Source organism: Pongo abelii, chromosome 21 (assembly GCF_028885655.2).
Source record: "Pongo abelii isolate AG06213 chromosome 21, NHGRI_mPonAbe1-v2.0_pri, whole genome shotgun sequence".
NCBI lineage: Eukaryota > Metazoa > Chordata > Mammalia > Primates > Hominidae > Pongo > Pongo abelii.
The window spans coordinates 19,996,786-20,014,181 of NC_072006.2; the positions used below are offsets into that span (position 1 = coordinate 19,996,786).

Genomic DNA, 17,396 nt, shown 5'->3' on the forward strand with positions numbered 1-17,396 from the left:
GCACTCAGTGTGGTGAGCCTTGGACAGAAATATCTGAGTCCATCAACTCGACTGGGCTCCCTAGAACACAGAACCTGCAGAAAGGTTGGAGTTCTGAGGCCTTATTTAGAAATGTGATGCCAGGCCAGGGAACACGAAGGAAATGGAAGGGAGGTGTGGAAGGAGGCAGGGCAACATAGTATAGTGCCTTCCCCTCTAGCTTCCACTTCCTAGCAGGTCTCTGGGTAGGCTTCACTGAGACAGCAGAGGGAAAATGGAGAGGGAAGTGGCAGTGTAGCTCCTAGTGTTAAAGTCTGCCCCACAGGGAATGAACTTCCCTACACTAACAAGTTCCAGACCCTGCTTCCTCCAGAGCTGCTGTGGAGACCAGAATCTGGGAGCCTGGGCTGGAGTTTGTCAAGCTGGTGGTGATGGGAAGAGCCACAGACCCCAGGCAGTGGACTGATGTGGCCTGCATAAAGTTGCCCATTGGAAAGGCCAGGACAGAGCAAGCAGTTCGTGAGCTTGAAAGACAGCAAGGCTGAGGGACACTGAGACACAGGAGGTGAGTCTGATATTTCTCCCTCTGGAAGCAAAAGCATCAACTGAGAGTCACCTCAGCATGCAAGAATCAGAGCAGCACCTTAGCCCCTCCATAGCTTTGGTGCCCTCATCAGAAAGCACAGAAGACTGCCTTTCCTCCTAGGACTCAAGGAGGTCAAAACTGCAGCATAGAGGTGCATTCTGGTCCACACCACCTCACATCGAATGACAATTTGGGTTATATAATAAGCTGACATCAATCGTTTTTTCAGAGTGCAACCTGTGTTAGCCAAATTGGAACCCATGTTAAAGAGGGTAATAACATTCTCACCAGGACAGCCCTGTTTTGAGTGCGGCAGGGGCCTGTTTGGGTGTCAGCGGCAAGCCTTCCCTGGCCACAGCTCCAGTTCTCTATTGAGCCAAGAAATGCGCTGCTGCAGACAGGCACTGTGCAGGGTATGGAGTGGAGGGCTTGCCACCATGCACTCACGAAACAAGAACGGCAGCAAGGGCAAAGTGCTTTAGATGCACAATTGCACCTAATTCCCACAGCAGCTCCATGAAATTAGTACTAGTATTATCACCATTTTACAGATGATAAATTTTACAAATTGGAATCCAGGTCTGTACAAATCAGGTTCTGTGCTGTTTTAAAATCCTTCAGATATACCCAGAGCCACTGTTTCACAGCAAGTTTACAGTGAGTTTTATTTCATCTTCAAGAGAATCCTGAAATAGGCAAATTCTATTGTACCCAGCAAGTGAGGAAGTCAGTGCCCAGCAAGGTTGTTTAAGGTATTCAGGATCACACAGCAGGTTCGTTACACGCCAGGACTGGGAGGGGCCCACAGTGGATGAAACTGTGAGGAAATCCACAAGCACCTCTATGTGTTCAGGATCGGCTCCGACAGATTCTAGTCCAATCTCATTCATGACCTCATTTGCTTTTCAGTTTAACACTGCTTGGTTTTGGCTTACTATTTTTCCCATGGAAACATTTTTTAATTATGTCTTATCAGTTATTCTCCATTTATCCCTCCAACAAAAGGTCAGTTTTGTGATTTTAAAATTTACACTATGTAGACCTTTATCTTTCATCATACGCAAAAAGCAACACACAATGAGTTTAAATAAGACCAAAAACTGTAAAACTACTAAAGAAAACCTAGGGAAATCTCTCCTAGATATTGGTCTAGGCGAAAAATTAATGACTAGGACCTCAAAAGCACAGGCAACCAAAACAAAAATAGACAAGCAGGACTTAATTAAACAAAAAATCTTCTGCACAGCAAAAGAAATAATCAACAGAGTAAAGATACAACTTGCAGAAAGGAATAAAATATTTGCAAACTATACATCTCACAAGGGATTAATATCCAGAATATACAGGAAATTCAAACAACAGGAAAAAAACCTCCAAATAATCCCATTAAAAAGTGGGCAAAGGATTTGGATAGATTTCTCAAAATAAGACCAACTGCTAACAGATGTATGAAAAAATGCTGAACACCACTAATCATCAGAAAAATGCAAATCAAAATCACAATGAGATATCATCATCTTACCCCAGTCAGAATGGCTATTATTAAAAAGACAAAATAACAGATGTTGCTAAGTATGCAGAGAAATGGGAACTCTTATATACTGTTGGTGAGAATGCAAACTAGTACAACCATTATAGAAAGCAGTATGGAGATTTCTCAAAAAATTAAAAATAGAATACCTTTGACCCAGCAATCCCACTACTGGGTATCTACCCAAAGAAAAAGGAATAATTATATCAAATAAATACCTACACCCTCATAGTTACTGAAGCATTGTTCACAATGGCAAAAATATGGAATCAAACTAAGTGCCAATCAGTGGACAAATGGATAAAGAAAATGTGGTATAGATACACAATGGAATATGATTTGGCCATAACAAAGAATGGAATAATGCAATTTTCAGCATCATGGATGGAACTGGAGATTATTAAGTGAAATAAGCCAAGTACAAAAAGGCAAATACTACCTGCTCTCACTTATACACATGAGAGCTAAAAAGTCTGATCACATGGAGGTAGAGAGTGGAAAGGTAGATAACAGAGACTGGGAAGAGTGAGTAGCTGGGGGAGGATGAAGAGAAGTGGGTTACAGGGTACAAATGTACAGTTAGGTAGAGGGAATACATTCAATGGTTGGTAACAGTGTAGGGTGACTATAGTTAAACAAAACTCTATTATATTCAGAAGATGGACACCTTAAATACCCTGACTTTGTCACTACACATTGTATACATCTAACACAATTTCAGAGGTATCTCACAAATTTGTACAAATTTTTAAAAAGTTATGCTACAGTATACAGTCATTTGTTGGAAGAATCAAGTAATTTCTTTCATATGTCTTCACAAAAACTATCGAGCTTTCCACATATGTGATATATTATTATACATTTTTGAAAGTTAGAAAAAAGGAAAAGAGACTGGAAGAAAATTACCCCCTCTGTAGGCAATGGGTGGTTTTTCTCTTCCTTCCTGAATGTGTCTTTGTTTTAGCACCGTTAATGTGAAGGGGATTGTCAAATCTTTCCTAGTTTGAAAATAACAGTCAGAATAGAAACATAAATGTATAGCTTAACAAATTATTTTAAAGCAAGTGGCCAAGTCACCATCACCCAGGTCAGGAATGTCCCTGGAACCCCCAGGGTAGAAGGACTAGCACCTTCCAGCCATCCTTCCTCCTTATCGCTGTCTTTCCTCCCCACCCGATGACCACTGGAATGACCTCCACAGGACACAGTTTTCTGGCACATTTTTATTATTTTACCACCTAAGTTTGAGTTCCTCAACCTTCATGTCTTCATCTTTCTTTTTTTTTTTTTTTTTTTGAGATGGAGTTTTGCTCTTGTCGCCTAGACCAGAGTGCAATGGTGCAATGGCGTGATCTCAGCTCACTGCAACCTCCACCTCCCAGGTTCAAGCAAGTCTCCTGTCTCAGCCTCCTGAGTAGCTGGGATTACAGGTGCCTGCCACCACTCCTGGCTAATTTTTATATTCTTAATAAAGATGGAGTATCACCGTGTTGGCCAAGCTGGTCTTGAACTCCTGACCTCAGGCTATCCGCCTGCCTCGGCCTCCCAAAGTGCTAGGATTACAGGTATGAGCCACCACGCCCAGCCCATGTCTTCATCTTTCCTTACTGCACTTGCAAAAGCCACATTGCATCTGAATGGCACTCTTATCTTGTCTCAATGGAAAAATTTCCAACATTTCACTGTTAAGTAGGATCTTTAGATAACTCATTTTTAAATCATTAATGGGTGTTGGATTTACCAAAAGCTTTTTGTGCAAATGAAAAACAATTATATGAATATTTTCCTTTAATCTACTAATATAAATTACATTGACTGATTTGAAATGTTAAACCAACCTTGCATTCCTAGAATAAACCCTAATTGATCATAATTTGTATATGTTGCTGAATTTGTGTGCTGTTTTGCTTAACATTTTTGTGTTTCTGTTCACGAGAGAGATTGATGTATATTATCCTTTGTGGTAATTTCTTCATTAAGTTTTGATATCAGTGTTACTCTGGTTGTGAAGAGTTCCCTTTTTCTGTTCTCTGAACATTTATTTAAAACTGATCCATTTTTCAAATCTTTGATAGCAGTCATTGGTGGAGCTCTTTGAGCCTGGACTTCTCTCATAGGAAGATTTTAAATTAGTGATTTCTTTTCTTTAATATCAATATCTCTGATTAGGCTTTCTGTTGTTTCTCGTATCAGTTATGGCAACTTATATTTTTCTAGGATTTTGTCAGTTTCATCAAAATAATCAATTTTAACAATATTTTTAAAATATGAATTTGGGCCTTTAAGAACTAAAGAGAAGATCATCTTTTCTGGGGATGGATGGATAGACAGACAGGAAGAAATACTTCAAAATGACAATGTTATTGTTTTACATTGTTGATATTTAACTGTAGAAATCCCTAGATTCCACTACTTTGCTCCTCATTTCTTCCTAAATTTTTTATCTTCCAGCTTGAATGATACCCTTCTGCCTAAAGAACATCTTTTAGAATTTCCTTTAGAGTGGCTTTTCTTGTGGTAAACACTCTCTGTTTTATGTTATTGGAAATGTCTTTTTATCACATTTATTCTTGCAGGTATGTTCATTAGGTATAGAATTCTGGTCCACAGTTTCCTCTGTAGTTGTGTCTCAAATTCTGCCAAACCCATTATAATATATATTTTTTAAATATTATAATTCTAGAATTCCCATGTGTCTTCTTTTTCAGATCACCTACAACCCTTCTTGTATGTTTCAATCACCTGCCAACACTTCCAAGCTTTGTTTTATTTCCTGGAACATAGTAAGCAGAGGTATTTTATAGTCTATGCCTGATCATTATGATACCTGGGATCCCTGTGAGTCTGGGTGTTTGTTGTTTTTCCTTGTTCTCACTCATGGTATATTTTCTCAGATGTTGCTGATTTTATGCTGGTCATTGTTTTTGACAAAGTATTCATAGTAATATTTTGAAGATTAGGATGATGCCACCTTTCTTCAGATAGGTTATTTCTTTGCTGTTCTTCCAGCACATACAGCACAAAAAATTCAAGACCATCTTAGTCCACACTCAAGCTCCGAGGTGAAGCAGAACTGGGCTGTAGCTCATGGGGGGCTGGTGTACTTTCATGTCACCTTTTCCCTCATGGCTTAGCTCTTTGGTGCTTCATCCTATGGCTGGTTTACAGGATCTCCCTCTTCGCTGGGCTCTGAAATCCAACTTGGATTCCTACCATCTCACAAAGTAACCCAAAACTCATCCTCTCAGACACCTCTTATGGTCAGCAAACATCCCTAGGGCGTATGTGTCCTCATATGCCTGGTCCACCCTTCTGAGTTACTGTCCTCTCCCTGGCCTTGGCCTGATAATCGCTCATCTTCTTATCTCTTCAATGCTTTATAAAATATTTTCTTTAATGTTTCTTTAAGGATTTTTAGCTGTCTTCTGCAGAAGAGTTACCAGTCTGGCATTCTCAGAAGCAGAAATCTATATTTCTGTTTCCTTAATTGTTTATACAGAGAATATATTATTTTTATAACAGAAATATTTTTAACTACAAAATTGGAAGCTTGGTTGAAGGACCTAGATTATCTGTCACTTGAATTCTTATTTCTTCTGGTGCTAACTGACATTCTAAATGGCTCTTTGCACTGCATGAGTAACCAACACAGTGCTATCAAGGCTAATGAGGAGTGTAAGGACATGGGATGAAGACCATACAGCTCAATCCAATGCAAATAAAGAAACAATCTTTATTTAAATGCTACAAAGAGCCACTGGGCATGGAATCTGCCACATTGTAGGTGCTCATTTAAATGCTGGTTGTGTTTGTGTCTGATGCAAAGATGTGCACACCCGTGTTCTGCTTGGTCATTTCCTAAAGATGAACCATGTGGCTTATAAATGCAGCATTACCAAAAAGTGTCCAGAGTTGGGAGAGATTGTCTGTGGCTAAGATCAAACCATGCTGCCAAATCCTCTGAGCACATGCCTTTGGCAGGGCTGTAGAAAAGTGTCCCCAACCCATGGGGACTTCTGGGGAGAGCTTCATTCCTAGTGCTCCAAGCTCTGCCATTGATCAGGGAGGTGAGGGCTGGAGGTGCCCATAGGTGAGAGCTGTTCACAAGAGGTGTTAATTTCCTGGTCTTTCTGGCTTGTTCCTGCACGGTAAGTGGAAACGATAATGACAGACGTGCCCTGAGTCAGTGCCTCAGGGAGGAAGTAAATCACAGGACTTCAGCTGTATGCAGCAGAAGGGACACATGGACACAGGCCTGGGATGGCAGCGGAGGGCCAGAAGCCCTGAGTGCAAAGCAGGGTCTGTCCACTGACAGGGCATTCTCAGCGAGGGAGCATTGCATTGTTAGTGGAGTAGACCATCAGGAGGAGTTGTCAGAAAGCAGCATATAGAAACGGTGTGTTCTGAAAACAACTCATCCTTAGCCCAGAAGAATTTTCTTCACAAGGAAACGAGCAGAGACATTCGTCAGGCACTGTGGGGTGCAGTGGATACCTGCTCCTGCAGACAAATGGGGAGAAGAATATCTGAAGGAACGCCAGGGGAGTTCATTCTCCTCCCCTCAATTGCCCCCAACCAGGAGCACAGCCGCAGTCAACCTTTGCCTGACACAATAATTGAACTGGAACTTTCCCAAACATCTGAAACAAAATGCCCTGGGTTTCTCCGCAGCTGTCACCTGTCCATCTTCCTAATCATTTATCTTACCAAAATAAACAACCTTTTCATGTTCTCTCTAAACCTTGTCACAAAAACAGACTTCTTTTGAAATTTGTATTATTCTTTCTTTTTTTCAAAGTTGTGTGCTTAGAACATGTGCATTGTGTGGAACTGGAGCTCCACGGATTCCACACACTCGATGGTGTTGTTCATAATCATCCATAAGTGTGGGTGTCAGAGGCATTTGAACCAGAGTGACTCCATCTTGAACAGGGGCTGGTTAAGGTAAACCAAGATAGCGACGAAAGTGACCTCTGGTCTTCCTCACTACTCATTATATGCTAATTACAATGCACTGCCATGCTAAAAGACACTCCCACCAGCGCCATGACAGTTTACAATGCCATGGCAATGTCAGGAAGTTACCCTATGTGGTCCAAAAAGGGGAGGGACCCTCAGTTCTTGGAATTGCTCACTCTTTTCCCAGAAAAATCATGAAAAATCCACCCTTTGTTTAGCATATAATTAAGAAACAAGCATAAAAAGAGCCAACAAGCAGCCCTCCCTTGGGGCTGCTCTGCCTGTGGAGTAGCCATTCTTTTATTCCTTTACTTTTTTAATAAACTTGCTTTCACTTTACTCTATGGACCCACCTCGAATTCTTTCTGGCATGAGGTCCAAGAACCCTCTCTTGAGGTCTGGATCGGGACTCCTTTCCGGTAACACTGGGATAATGTTCCGTGCACCCCACCAGATCCCACTTTTATCCTTAAGTTCATTATTTTTTAACGTCCCCAGATTTATAGTAAATTGAATCCCATCTAATGAATGCATCTTTTAGGCTCTGGTAGATTCGGAATCAGCACAAAACCCAAGTTTTCTCTTGAGAGTCACAGGGCATCCAAGGTCATGGGCAGGTAGTTGGGGGGCATCTGGGTAAAGACATGAAAACTGTGCTGGGGTCCAGGAGAAAGTCCTGGCAAGGGGCATCCCAACCAAGCAGGAGTGATGGAGCCACGCAGAAAGAAAATGCTACCCAGGGACAGATGGGTGGGAAGGGTTTGCAGTGGGCCCACATCTGCCTCCCTGGGTGAGTGACATGTAAATGAAGGTTGCAATGAGGGCTACAAGAGCCCAGCCAGATACAAGCATAACATTGACTTTGCAGACAAATGCATTGAAAAACATTGCTAGAGGAACAGCTCCAATATTACTACATGGGTTTATTTTAACTTGTATCAGGGAAATGTGTGAGGGCAGTTAAATAGTCAAATGGTATCTCTCCTCTCTCTCTCTCCCTCCCCCAGTCTGTATCTCTGTCTCAATATGCATATTTAATATGCTGATTGTAGCTTCTGAGAGCTGTTTTGCAACTTCTGGATTTAAACAATTCCATATAAATATTAATGATCTGGTGCAGCCAAGACAAATCAGGTTTCTTATGTATTTTTTTCCTCTGGAATCCATGCTGCAGTTAGTTACTGATTTTAACTTGTTCTAGTGTATAAATGAACAAATACATCATGTCTTCTTTGCTCCTTTCAGTGGATTGGATAGATTTTTTTTTCCACTGATAGGTGATGCATTGTCTTGGTAATTAGCATCTTGATTTTGTGATTATTTGTCTGTAGCAGAGAAAACATGCATGTTGACTGTCCAAGGGCAGAGTCTGCAAAGCCTGTGATGTGTGGGACCCAGAGCTGACATAGCAATGCATTACATTGTAAGCTGTGCACTCTTCCCTTTGGACTTAGGGCTCACCTCCAATTACATTTCCCACATGTGATCATTTTTCTTTAAATGATGTACCTGAAGCTTTTAGAATTTAGCATGCCTCCGACAGTAAAGCTGTCCACATGTTTCTTTTGCATCTCTTTTAAGATCGAGGCCTTCTGTGCAGGTCCTACAGCACTATGGTTTTCTGTGGTGTCCCTCGGCTTCTGGTCACTATCTGTGGCCATTTCTGTGACTACCAGGGCAGCCTGGCCAGAGGCTGGGACGATGCAACAATGTGCTGGTTGATCACAGAGGCACTGGAGCATCATTGCAAGTGTCTCCAGCACAGCCATGTGGGCAGCCTGTGCTGGCCTCAGATTGCCTCAAGCCAAGTCTCAAAGCTCCACCTGTCAGGGGATGTGGCTATGAGGCTGTGGTTAGTGGGATGTCCCTGCCTCCTGAACAGCTGATGGTCAGGGGACTGACCCCTCTTGCCATGAACAATTTTCTCTGGGAAACTGTTTCACTGAATTCTAATAGATATCTAGCAGATAATTACCCCAGATTTCACTTTGTCCCCGAATCTTAGGTTCTGTTGACCTCATGCTAAATCAAAAGCACGAATTGCACTTTAAGGTAAAACCTTAGGTTATTATAGAATTGAATATTATATTATTGAAAAAGTTATTATAAAAAAAGAATAAATCTGAATTAGAAATGTCCTTCTGGATGCTACCTCGAATAGATTTAGGAAACTTACTGTAGCCCATTTAATCCTTACGGTAAGGGTTTTCTGGAAGTAGAGATCCGGAGTTTAGACTCTGCGCTACAGGTGGGCAGAGCAAAGCACACGTGCCCATCCCTGGGGTTATGTAGGGGAGCATACAGGATCAGTGGGGGCCAGGGGCTGCCAAGCAAGAGGATTGGAGTCAGCAGAAGGCCGTGTGCTCCTGTATTCGTCAGAATGATTACTCCTGGATGCTGACTTGGAAAGTGGACACTGACGAGCAGGAGAAGAAGCAGTGTTTGGAGGATGATTCTGGGATCTTCATTTTGAAGCTGCCCTGGGCAGTTGAGGCAGTACTGTCAATAGGGAGTTTGAAATAAGGAGTTTGCAAGAATCATGTGTTATATGATCGACCTCTTTCTTTCCACTCATTTGGCCTTTGTTTGCCATTGATGACCTAGTGAAAGTTCTTTTTGAAAACTCCACCTTGGCTGGGCACCATGGCTCATGTCTGTAATCCCAGCCCTTTGGGAGGCTGAGGCAGTTGGATCACCTGAGGTCAGGAGTTCTAGACCAGCCTGGCCAACATGGCAAAACCCCATCTCTACTAAAAATATAAAAATTAGCTGGGCATGGTGGCGTGCATCTGTAATCCCAGATACTAGTGGGGGCTGAAGCAAGAGCATTGCTTGAACCCAGGAGGCGTACGTTGCAATAAGCCAAGATCACACCACTGCACTGCAGCCTAAGCAACAGAGCAAGACTCCGTTTCAAAAAAAAAAAAAAAAGAATAAAGAAAAGAAAGAAAACTCCACCTCGTTCATGCTGATGAGAGTCCCATTTGGGCACCATGGTTCTGGCCAAAGGGCCGTCCTCAATGCCTGATTCACCCAGGCTGCTGGGGTGGAGAGTGGAGCTAGGAAGAGCCTCGGCCGATGACGAATGTTCGCCCCTTCTGCTGCCTGGCTGTGACTTTTTCTCCTCAAGAGCGAGACAGTCACCATGGGCCACATTCACAGTGGAGACGGCCTCGGGCTCCACCTCTCCCTGCTTCAAGGGCCGAAATTCACAGGCAGCTGTGGGGACAGGGAAGCCCAGCTGCTCTCTCACTGGCACACTGGGACTTGAGTTGGCCACAGTTGGAGAACCTTCTATTAATTACTTTCTTCCATTTTTATAGACTTTTTACGTGTACTCCATTTGACGAAACCTAATGATCTTCTAAAACTCCCAATATTTACAATGGGTAAGTCAAGGGCAGTTATGTGCATCTCAAATACCCGAAGGTAACGTTAATGCATTAACATAATGTCCTGCAATTTACTTCAAGTATATTTAAAATACAGGTTTATACAGAAATCTATTTTAGACACTTTTCCAGGATGAGATCCTCTTATAAAACAAGATGTCAGAGCACATTCAAAACATCTTCGGCAGCTAAACCCTCTAGTCTCCAATGCTGAATTTTAGTGTTTCCTTCCAGTTGTGTACCTAATAAAAGAATTTTAATTATAAAGATATGATCTATCAATGCTTTCTAGAGTATAAACCCATGACAAATATTACAGAAATTATTTTAAATTTTGGCAATATTATCTTCTAATTTTTTTTTTTTTTTGAGACAGTCTCACTCTGTCACACAGGCTGGAGTGCAGTAGTGCAATCTCAGCTCACTCCACCTCCCGGGTTCTAGAGATTCTCCTGCCTCAGCCTCCCGAGTAGCTGAGACTACAGGCACCTGCCATCATGCCCAGCTAATTTTAGTACTCTTAGTAGAGATGGGGTTTCACCATGTTGGCCAGGCTGTTCTCAAACTCCTGACCTCAGGTGATCTGCCCACCTCAGCCTCCCAAAGTGCTGGGATTACAGGCGTGAGTCACGGCGCCCCGCCAATAAAATCTTAACGGTGACAATCCATCACCCGCCAACTGACCCACTTCAAGTGACAGCACCACAGGGCCCCTGTGTCCAGACCTCTGTACACAGGAACATGAAACGTGTGTACATAACAAGATGCTTGGGAGGAATATACAGGGTATTATGTACACTGATCTCATGGATGAGACAATAATTAAAAGGTGACTGAAACTACCTTTCCTGTTGGTAAGTGAAAGCTTTCAGCCATAAATAAGGCAATAAGTACCTCTCAGACCGCTCGATGGCCATCAGTAAGGATGGGGCTGAGAAGTAGTGTAGGTGGAGAGAATCATGTGAATGATATTAATAATATAAGCTCAGTTCTCTTGACCAACCCTTGCATTCTAGAAATAAAGCTAAGATTAGATGATGTTCAGAAAAACAGCATACAGTACTGCTTTGTGTGGAGGACAGTAATTTTGTGTGTCTGGACTCACGTGTATGTTGGTGCAAGCCAAACCTACAGATTTAAATGAGGGGTGACAAATGAGGCATGGGTTGATCAGCACATTATAGATTCTCATGGGAATCCAGGGCTATTTTAGGTACATCTCAGTGTCATGGGTGTTTTAAAGGTGCTCATCACATTACCATCTGCACTTCTGTTGTAGAAAAATGGCATAGCAAGAGGACCCATGCTTCACGACTCTGGAGGTGGCAATTCTCAGCAATGTCCTCCTTTTCTTGCCTCTTTGCTTAGCTTAGCATTTTCTGGTGCTTAGGGAGTTATAAGAATCCCAGACAGAGAGCACAGCAAATGCCCAATTTAGAGCTGAAAAAATTACCTTGAGCTTGTGCTTTGACGTGGAAGGCGGATGTGGGATGCCCTTTGCTTTTCTTTTTCTGTCCTTCCTTTTAGATGGGGCACTCTTTATTTTTAACCTGTCTAGACTGTGTATAAAGTAGTAAAGGGTCTCTGAAGCACAGTTGCAGCATTCACTTGTATCAGTCCATATGTATGTCCCTGGAAGCTTTGCATTGTGGCAGCACTCAAGCACACACAGAAGCAGAGGATGATGAGTGCCCGGACTCAGCTGGAAGCTGGAAGGGATGGATGCCTCAGTGAATTCAGAAATAAATGATGATGCAACAGGACTGCAGATTGCTCAGGGGATTTGGAAATAGCAAAACAGACGGGCAGAGAGAGCTGCCTTTGAGAGCTGGCCCTGCACTAAAGTGTAGGAAATTGGAAGGATGAGTTTATAACCAAAGTCACCAGCACAACTGTGATTCTCCAGAAGGCTCCATGGTTTGGGGCCACCTGAACATTCATATCTCAGCTCACCGTGCAAGGCCCAACCTCCATCTGGACAGTATCACCCTTCAAAAGCCCACTCCACCCAACCTGAGCTTGTGTTTTCCAGACATGCCTGCACCCCAAGGCTTCCCCATTACCCCCATTCTGCCATTATCCTCCTTGCCACTTCCCTATGTTCCCAGGCCCATCCCACATGCAACACTGCCCACCACCACCACATGGGGCCTCTGGTCATCCCTTTTTGGTCAAAAGGAAAAGCACAGGAGCTTCCAGGCCATCCTGGAAAAGTTTTCAGGCTCAGAAAACATGAAGAGCATGTGGGCAATACTTTGTGGTGCTGCCAGGAATCCTAAATACAGGTGAAAACATAGAAATTGCGATTCTCACCCAGCTAATTTTAGACTGACACTGATGGGTGGAGAGACGGGGTATCTTGGGGCTCTCCAAGCTCAGTTTTAAAATGATTCTCTGCATTCCTGTGACAATTTTGAATAATTTTGGCCTGGTCTTTATAGGTGTATAGAATGCTTTGCATTCTTTTGGGAATGTCATACTGAGTGTGAAAACCAAAAGGGATATTGTAAGTGGTGATTCTTCATTCCAGAGCCACCTGTGTCCACGCAATGATTCCGGATCACCCGCTGTGGGCACTCGGAAGCATGTTTATGCATGTAGCTCTGCACACAGGGGGGCCAAGTGCTAATCAGCCAGAATGAATGTACTATCCCCATCTCTGATTCCACAGCAGGGTTCCTGAGTCACGCACACCACACACACAAAAGAAGCTCCAATTTATGCATTGCCTGATTGTTCTGGTCCTTAAGCTGAGTTTTAGGTAATTGGAAAGGTATCTTGCAAGTAACACTCTCAGCAGGGCACAATTTATTATGCATGAAAGTTGAATCGTGAGAAAGGGAGTTGCCCCAAATTGGCTGATGAGCTGATGAGTCTGGAGGGAGGCAGAGCCCTTCACGAAGCCATCTGACCTTCTCCCTGCCTGGACCAGGCACTGTGTATTTGCCCAGGTGCATGTAAGTGTTCCTTGCCCAGCGCTGTGCTTGGTGCTGCCCAGGGAGAGGGAGATGGATCCACAGGAGGAAGCCAGGCCACTCTCGGCACCTTTGCCTTGTCAAGAAAGGCTGGGTCTTCTTTGAGGGCTTTGCCCTGCTGCAATGACAGGAAATGAGTTGAACTGCCATCTTACTTTCTTAGTCAGAGGGGCATCTTCTGTCTTCGGCCAGCTCCCAGGCACAATTCCTGGAAGATTCTCTCAAATCTGCTCCCCTAGCTGAACCACGTGATGTTCAGGATATTGCCTCTGAGTGTTCGCCTTATTTCTGCTGCTGGAACTACTGTTTGCCCACATCCAGGGCTCCAAACCGCGGCCCACGGCTCCCTCCCCTAGCCCCACCACATTCTCCAGGTTGTGAATCCCAAACATTCCCTCTCTGCGAAGGCTCCTGTCCTCTCCATTCCCCTCTGCTGTCCCTTTGCTCTACTCTGGTTCTCATGACCTGCCTCTTTTTGGAACTGTTAGACTATTCTTCCAGCTCACGACCTTGTTTTCATACCTCCCTTTTCTCTTGTGTCAGCCAAAGTCCCCAAGTTAATGCTCCTAAGGCAGGTAAGCTGGTGCCTGTCCCCAGCGCAGACTTCAGCGTTTCCCGATGCTCTGCAGAGCTCACTCAGAGCACCTTTGCTGGAGGCTGGTGGCCCTCGCAACTCAGCTTAGGGCTCTACTTCCAGCACCCCCTCCCACCTATAGCTGGACCATCCTTCCCACAGAGTCTCGGGAGGGCCACATCCTCCCCCTCCCACTCTCTTCTGCCTTCTGTACTCTGGTGTGCCCTTGCCACCCCCACCTTTCATGGCCTGTCCTCCCATGCCACCCCTCCAGGAGCCCCTCCTCAGCCTCTGCCTGGAGGCCTTCTACCCACAAGCTTCCACTTCCTCCACAGGAAATGGGCCAGGCGCCTCTCCCAGGCCCCTCCTCATGCAGCGTGGCTCTGCTGCTTGGTTTTAGCCCATGGTGCTGATCTCCCTTGAGCATTCTAAGCTCAAGAATCATAGCGAATCTGGCCAGAACCCTCATGTTGTTACTGTCAGATGTGATCCCCGAGAATGGGATAATCCTGTAATTCAGGTGTTCTAAAATAAAATACAGGGAACACCAAACCCTGCACTGCTTCCTGTAATTGCATGTCTTAATGAGAGTGTTCCTGACATACCCAGTTCCATTGCATAGCTGTGCTGACAGGGACACAGCCACTTAATGGCAAGAGCAAGAAAAATATTGTCCCAGGAAATATCACATAGTTTATGTATCAAGTTCTCTAAGGTTCTGCGTGGTTAGAGGCAAACAATTGAACCTGTCACCATTGTGTGCCTTTCATGAGAAAGGCCGATTCTTTCTACAAATTCTTCATTAATCCTCGTCACCACTTAGGAGCACGGAGGCCACCCAAGACTTTTCTTTTCTCCAAATAATTCCTCTTTTTTATTTAGATGGAACAGTGTGACCCTAGCTGAAGGAGCTGGGAAGTTGTCTTTAATTTTTGGACAGGGCTTAACCCTTTGGTACCAGGACAGACGTCAGGTGCCCCCGAGTCCTGAGTCTACTTGGGAACATTGAATGGTCCCTGTTGACATAAACATCCTTGTGCCTTTGTCTTAAAGCAGGAGAAGAAAGCAGCCTGCGCTATTATTCATGATATGTCATCCCAAGCCGTAAGACTAAAGAATGGCTTTGGCAGCAGGACTTAAAACTGATCTTGGCACAACCTTTCATTAACCTACAAAAGATTAATTTTATTTCCCAGTAACTTAACAGAATTCAAAAGCTAGGAGAAAAGGCTTAAAGGAAAGTCAACCTTAGATATGTTTCTAAATATATCTTAACTCAGAAATATTCCCCCTCAGTCCCAGCATAGAATTATAATAGCTCTCCATCTTCAAAAAGTGTGCATCAAGGGTTCCAGCTCTTGGTGGTCCATAAACAAATGGTTGCAGGAGTCAAGAACTCAGGGTCGGGGAGGCTCCTGGATCTAGACACATCACTGCCAGCCACTCGGGGGCAGGGACAAACCCCACAGGGGGTCCATCCCAGCAACGGGACACATCCTGCATGCCCATCTCAACCACAGGCCATCACATCCTGAGCTCTTCCATGTGCCAGGCACCATGCTGAGTGCTTCATGAGCTCCGTCACACGTGTGCCTCCACAACAGTGATGAGATGGGAAGGAATGCTTTATGGATGAGGAGACTGCATCTCTGGGAGATGGCACCATGAGATAGGGTGAAGGCAGGGTGTCAGAGCAGATCCTTCCAATGCTTGGCTAAACTGCCCATCTCCAAGGCAACCTAGAAGATACCAGACCTCCCTGTTATTCAGATAAAGGGTAATGTGCTTGGGGTTGGAAGTTTGGAAAGCATCCTGGTGACGGCCATTCCCAGCTCTGTGACCGTGGCCAAGTTACTCCCTGTCCCAGGGCCTCTGAGATAAGACAAGATGTGGTGAGGCTGACAGCTGTGTGTGCTGTATGGGAGCAAGCGAGCCTACTCTGCAAATCAGAGAGACAGCACCATCCGCACCTGGACAGCCGCTCTCTGTCCTGCCATCTTCCCGAACAGAGCTGCATGCCCAGACTTGATGCAGTCTCCTTGCTGGCCTCACAGTCAGCTTTCCATGACACAGACCTGCCCGTGGACCCCAGCATGGAACCAGGACTGGGGAAAGACTTGCCCTCAGCCCACCTGTTGTGCCTAGCCAGACCCCGAGCCTCCTGTGTCCCCCATTGTGTGTCCCAAAGCCACCCGCACCCCCTGCCTCGGCACCTCCACACAGAGGCTCTCCCTTCATGCTTGCCCTCCTGACCCTGTGCCAGGAACTCCTGCTCAGCCCACACAGAGCCAGCTCCTGCAGCGTCTCCCAGAGCCCTTCTAGACTGACAGCCGTGCCCCTGCAGCTCTTCTCCAGCTACAGTGGGGACTTCAGGGAACATTCCCAGCTTAAATCATGACACCCAAAGGACAAGGGCATAAATGGCATAAATGGGATTTGGAGCCTGAATTTTCTTAGTTTCTACAGACAGAAGAGGATGGTAATCTAGGGCTTTGGGGGGAAGCGTGAATGGAGAGGCCATGCTGCCTCCCAGGTAGGGGAGAGAGGCTCTTACCAGTGCTGGGTGAAGCAGACCATGGAGAGCACCTTGATCGCCAGCGGGGTTGGGCATCACTCTCAGATCTTTTCTTCTTTTTGACAGTATCTCTCTCTGTTGCCCAGGTTGGAGTGCAATGGCACTATCACGGCTTATAGCAGCCTTGACCTCCAGGGCTCAATTGATCCTCCTGCCTCAGCCTCCCAAGTAGCTGGGACTATAGGCACACACAACCATGCCCGCCACACCTGGCTAATTTTTAAATTTTTTGTAGAGATGGGGTCTCACTATGTTGCTCAGGCTGGTCTTGAACTCTTGGGCTCAAATGGTCCTCCCACCTCAGCCTCCCAAAATGCTGGGATTACAGGCATGAGCCACTGCACCCAGCCTCACTCTGAGATATTAATGTGCATGATTATACTTTTTAGTATTCATGTAATTTGTGGCTTGGTAAGGGAATATAATAAATATACTTTTTTGTTTGTTTGTTTGACTGGTTGTTGTAAAGAGTGAAGTAGGGAGGCAACAACCAAGAATAAAGGGAACTGGCTCATCAGAGCACTTTCCCCAAACCTCCTGCTCTCCAGTGAAAACAGAATCTGAGGGGAACTAACCTAAAGTTGCTAATTTAAGACTCTGGAGTGATCACAGCAATATATTAAATTAGATCTTAGAAACTGAGACGAGGAAAATCAAAAGAAGGAAGGAAGGGAGGGAGGGAAGGAGGGAGGGAAGGGGAGGGCAGGGGAAAGGAGGGAGGGAGTCACATGGGAGGAATGAGCTAACCCTCCACACAGATCCTTTTTGGAAGTTGTCAGGGTATAAATAAAACACAAATGCTATTAAAGTGCTAATTATTGACAA

The 17,396-nt window shown here is 44.6% G+C and overlaps 1 protein-coding gene across 6 annotated transcripts in view; it reads left to right on the plus strand.

Annotated features, from left to right (window-relative positions):
* Positions 1-17,396, plus strand: part of SYNDIG1 (synapse differentiation inducing 1) — a 206,034-nt gene that overhangs the window by 130,751 nt on the left and 57,887 nt on the right. For 2 of the 6 annotated variants that reach the window (XM_054541650.2, XM_063720689.1), the window contains exon 4: positions 337-3,969. The exons of 3 other annotated variants lie outside the window; for them this stretch is intronic. In XM_054541650.2, coding sequence (XP_054397625.1) covers positions 337-411 — 75 coding nt within the window. In that variant the 3' untranslated portion in view covers positions 412-3,969. Of the gene's footprint in view, positions 1-336; positions 3,970-17,396 lie in introns of those variants that run through there. One more of the 6 variants, XM_054541649.2, reaches the window with a different exon arrangement.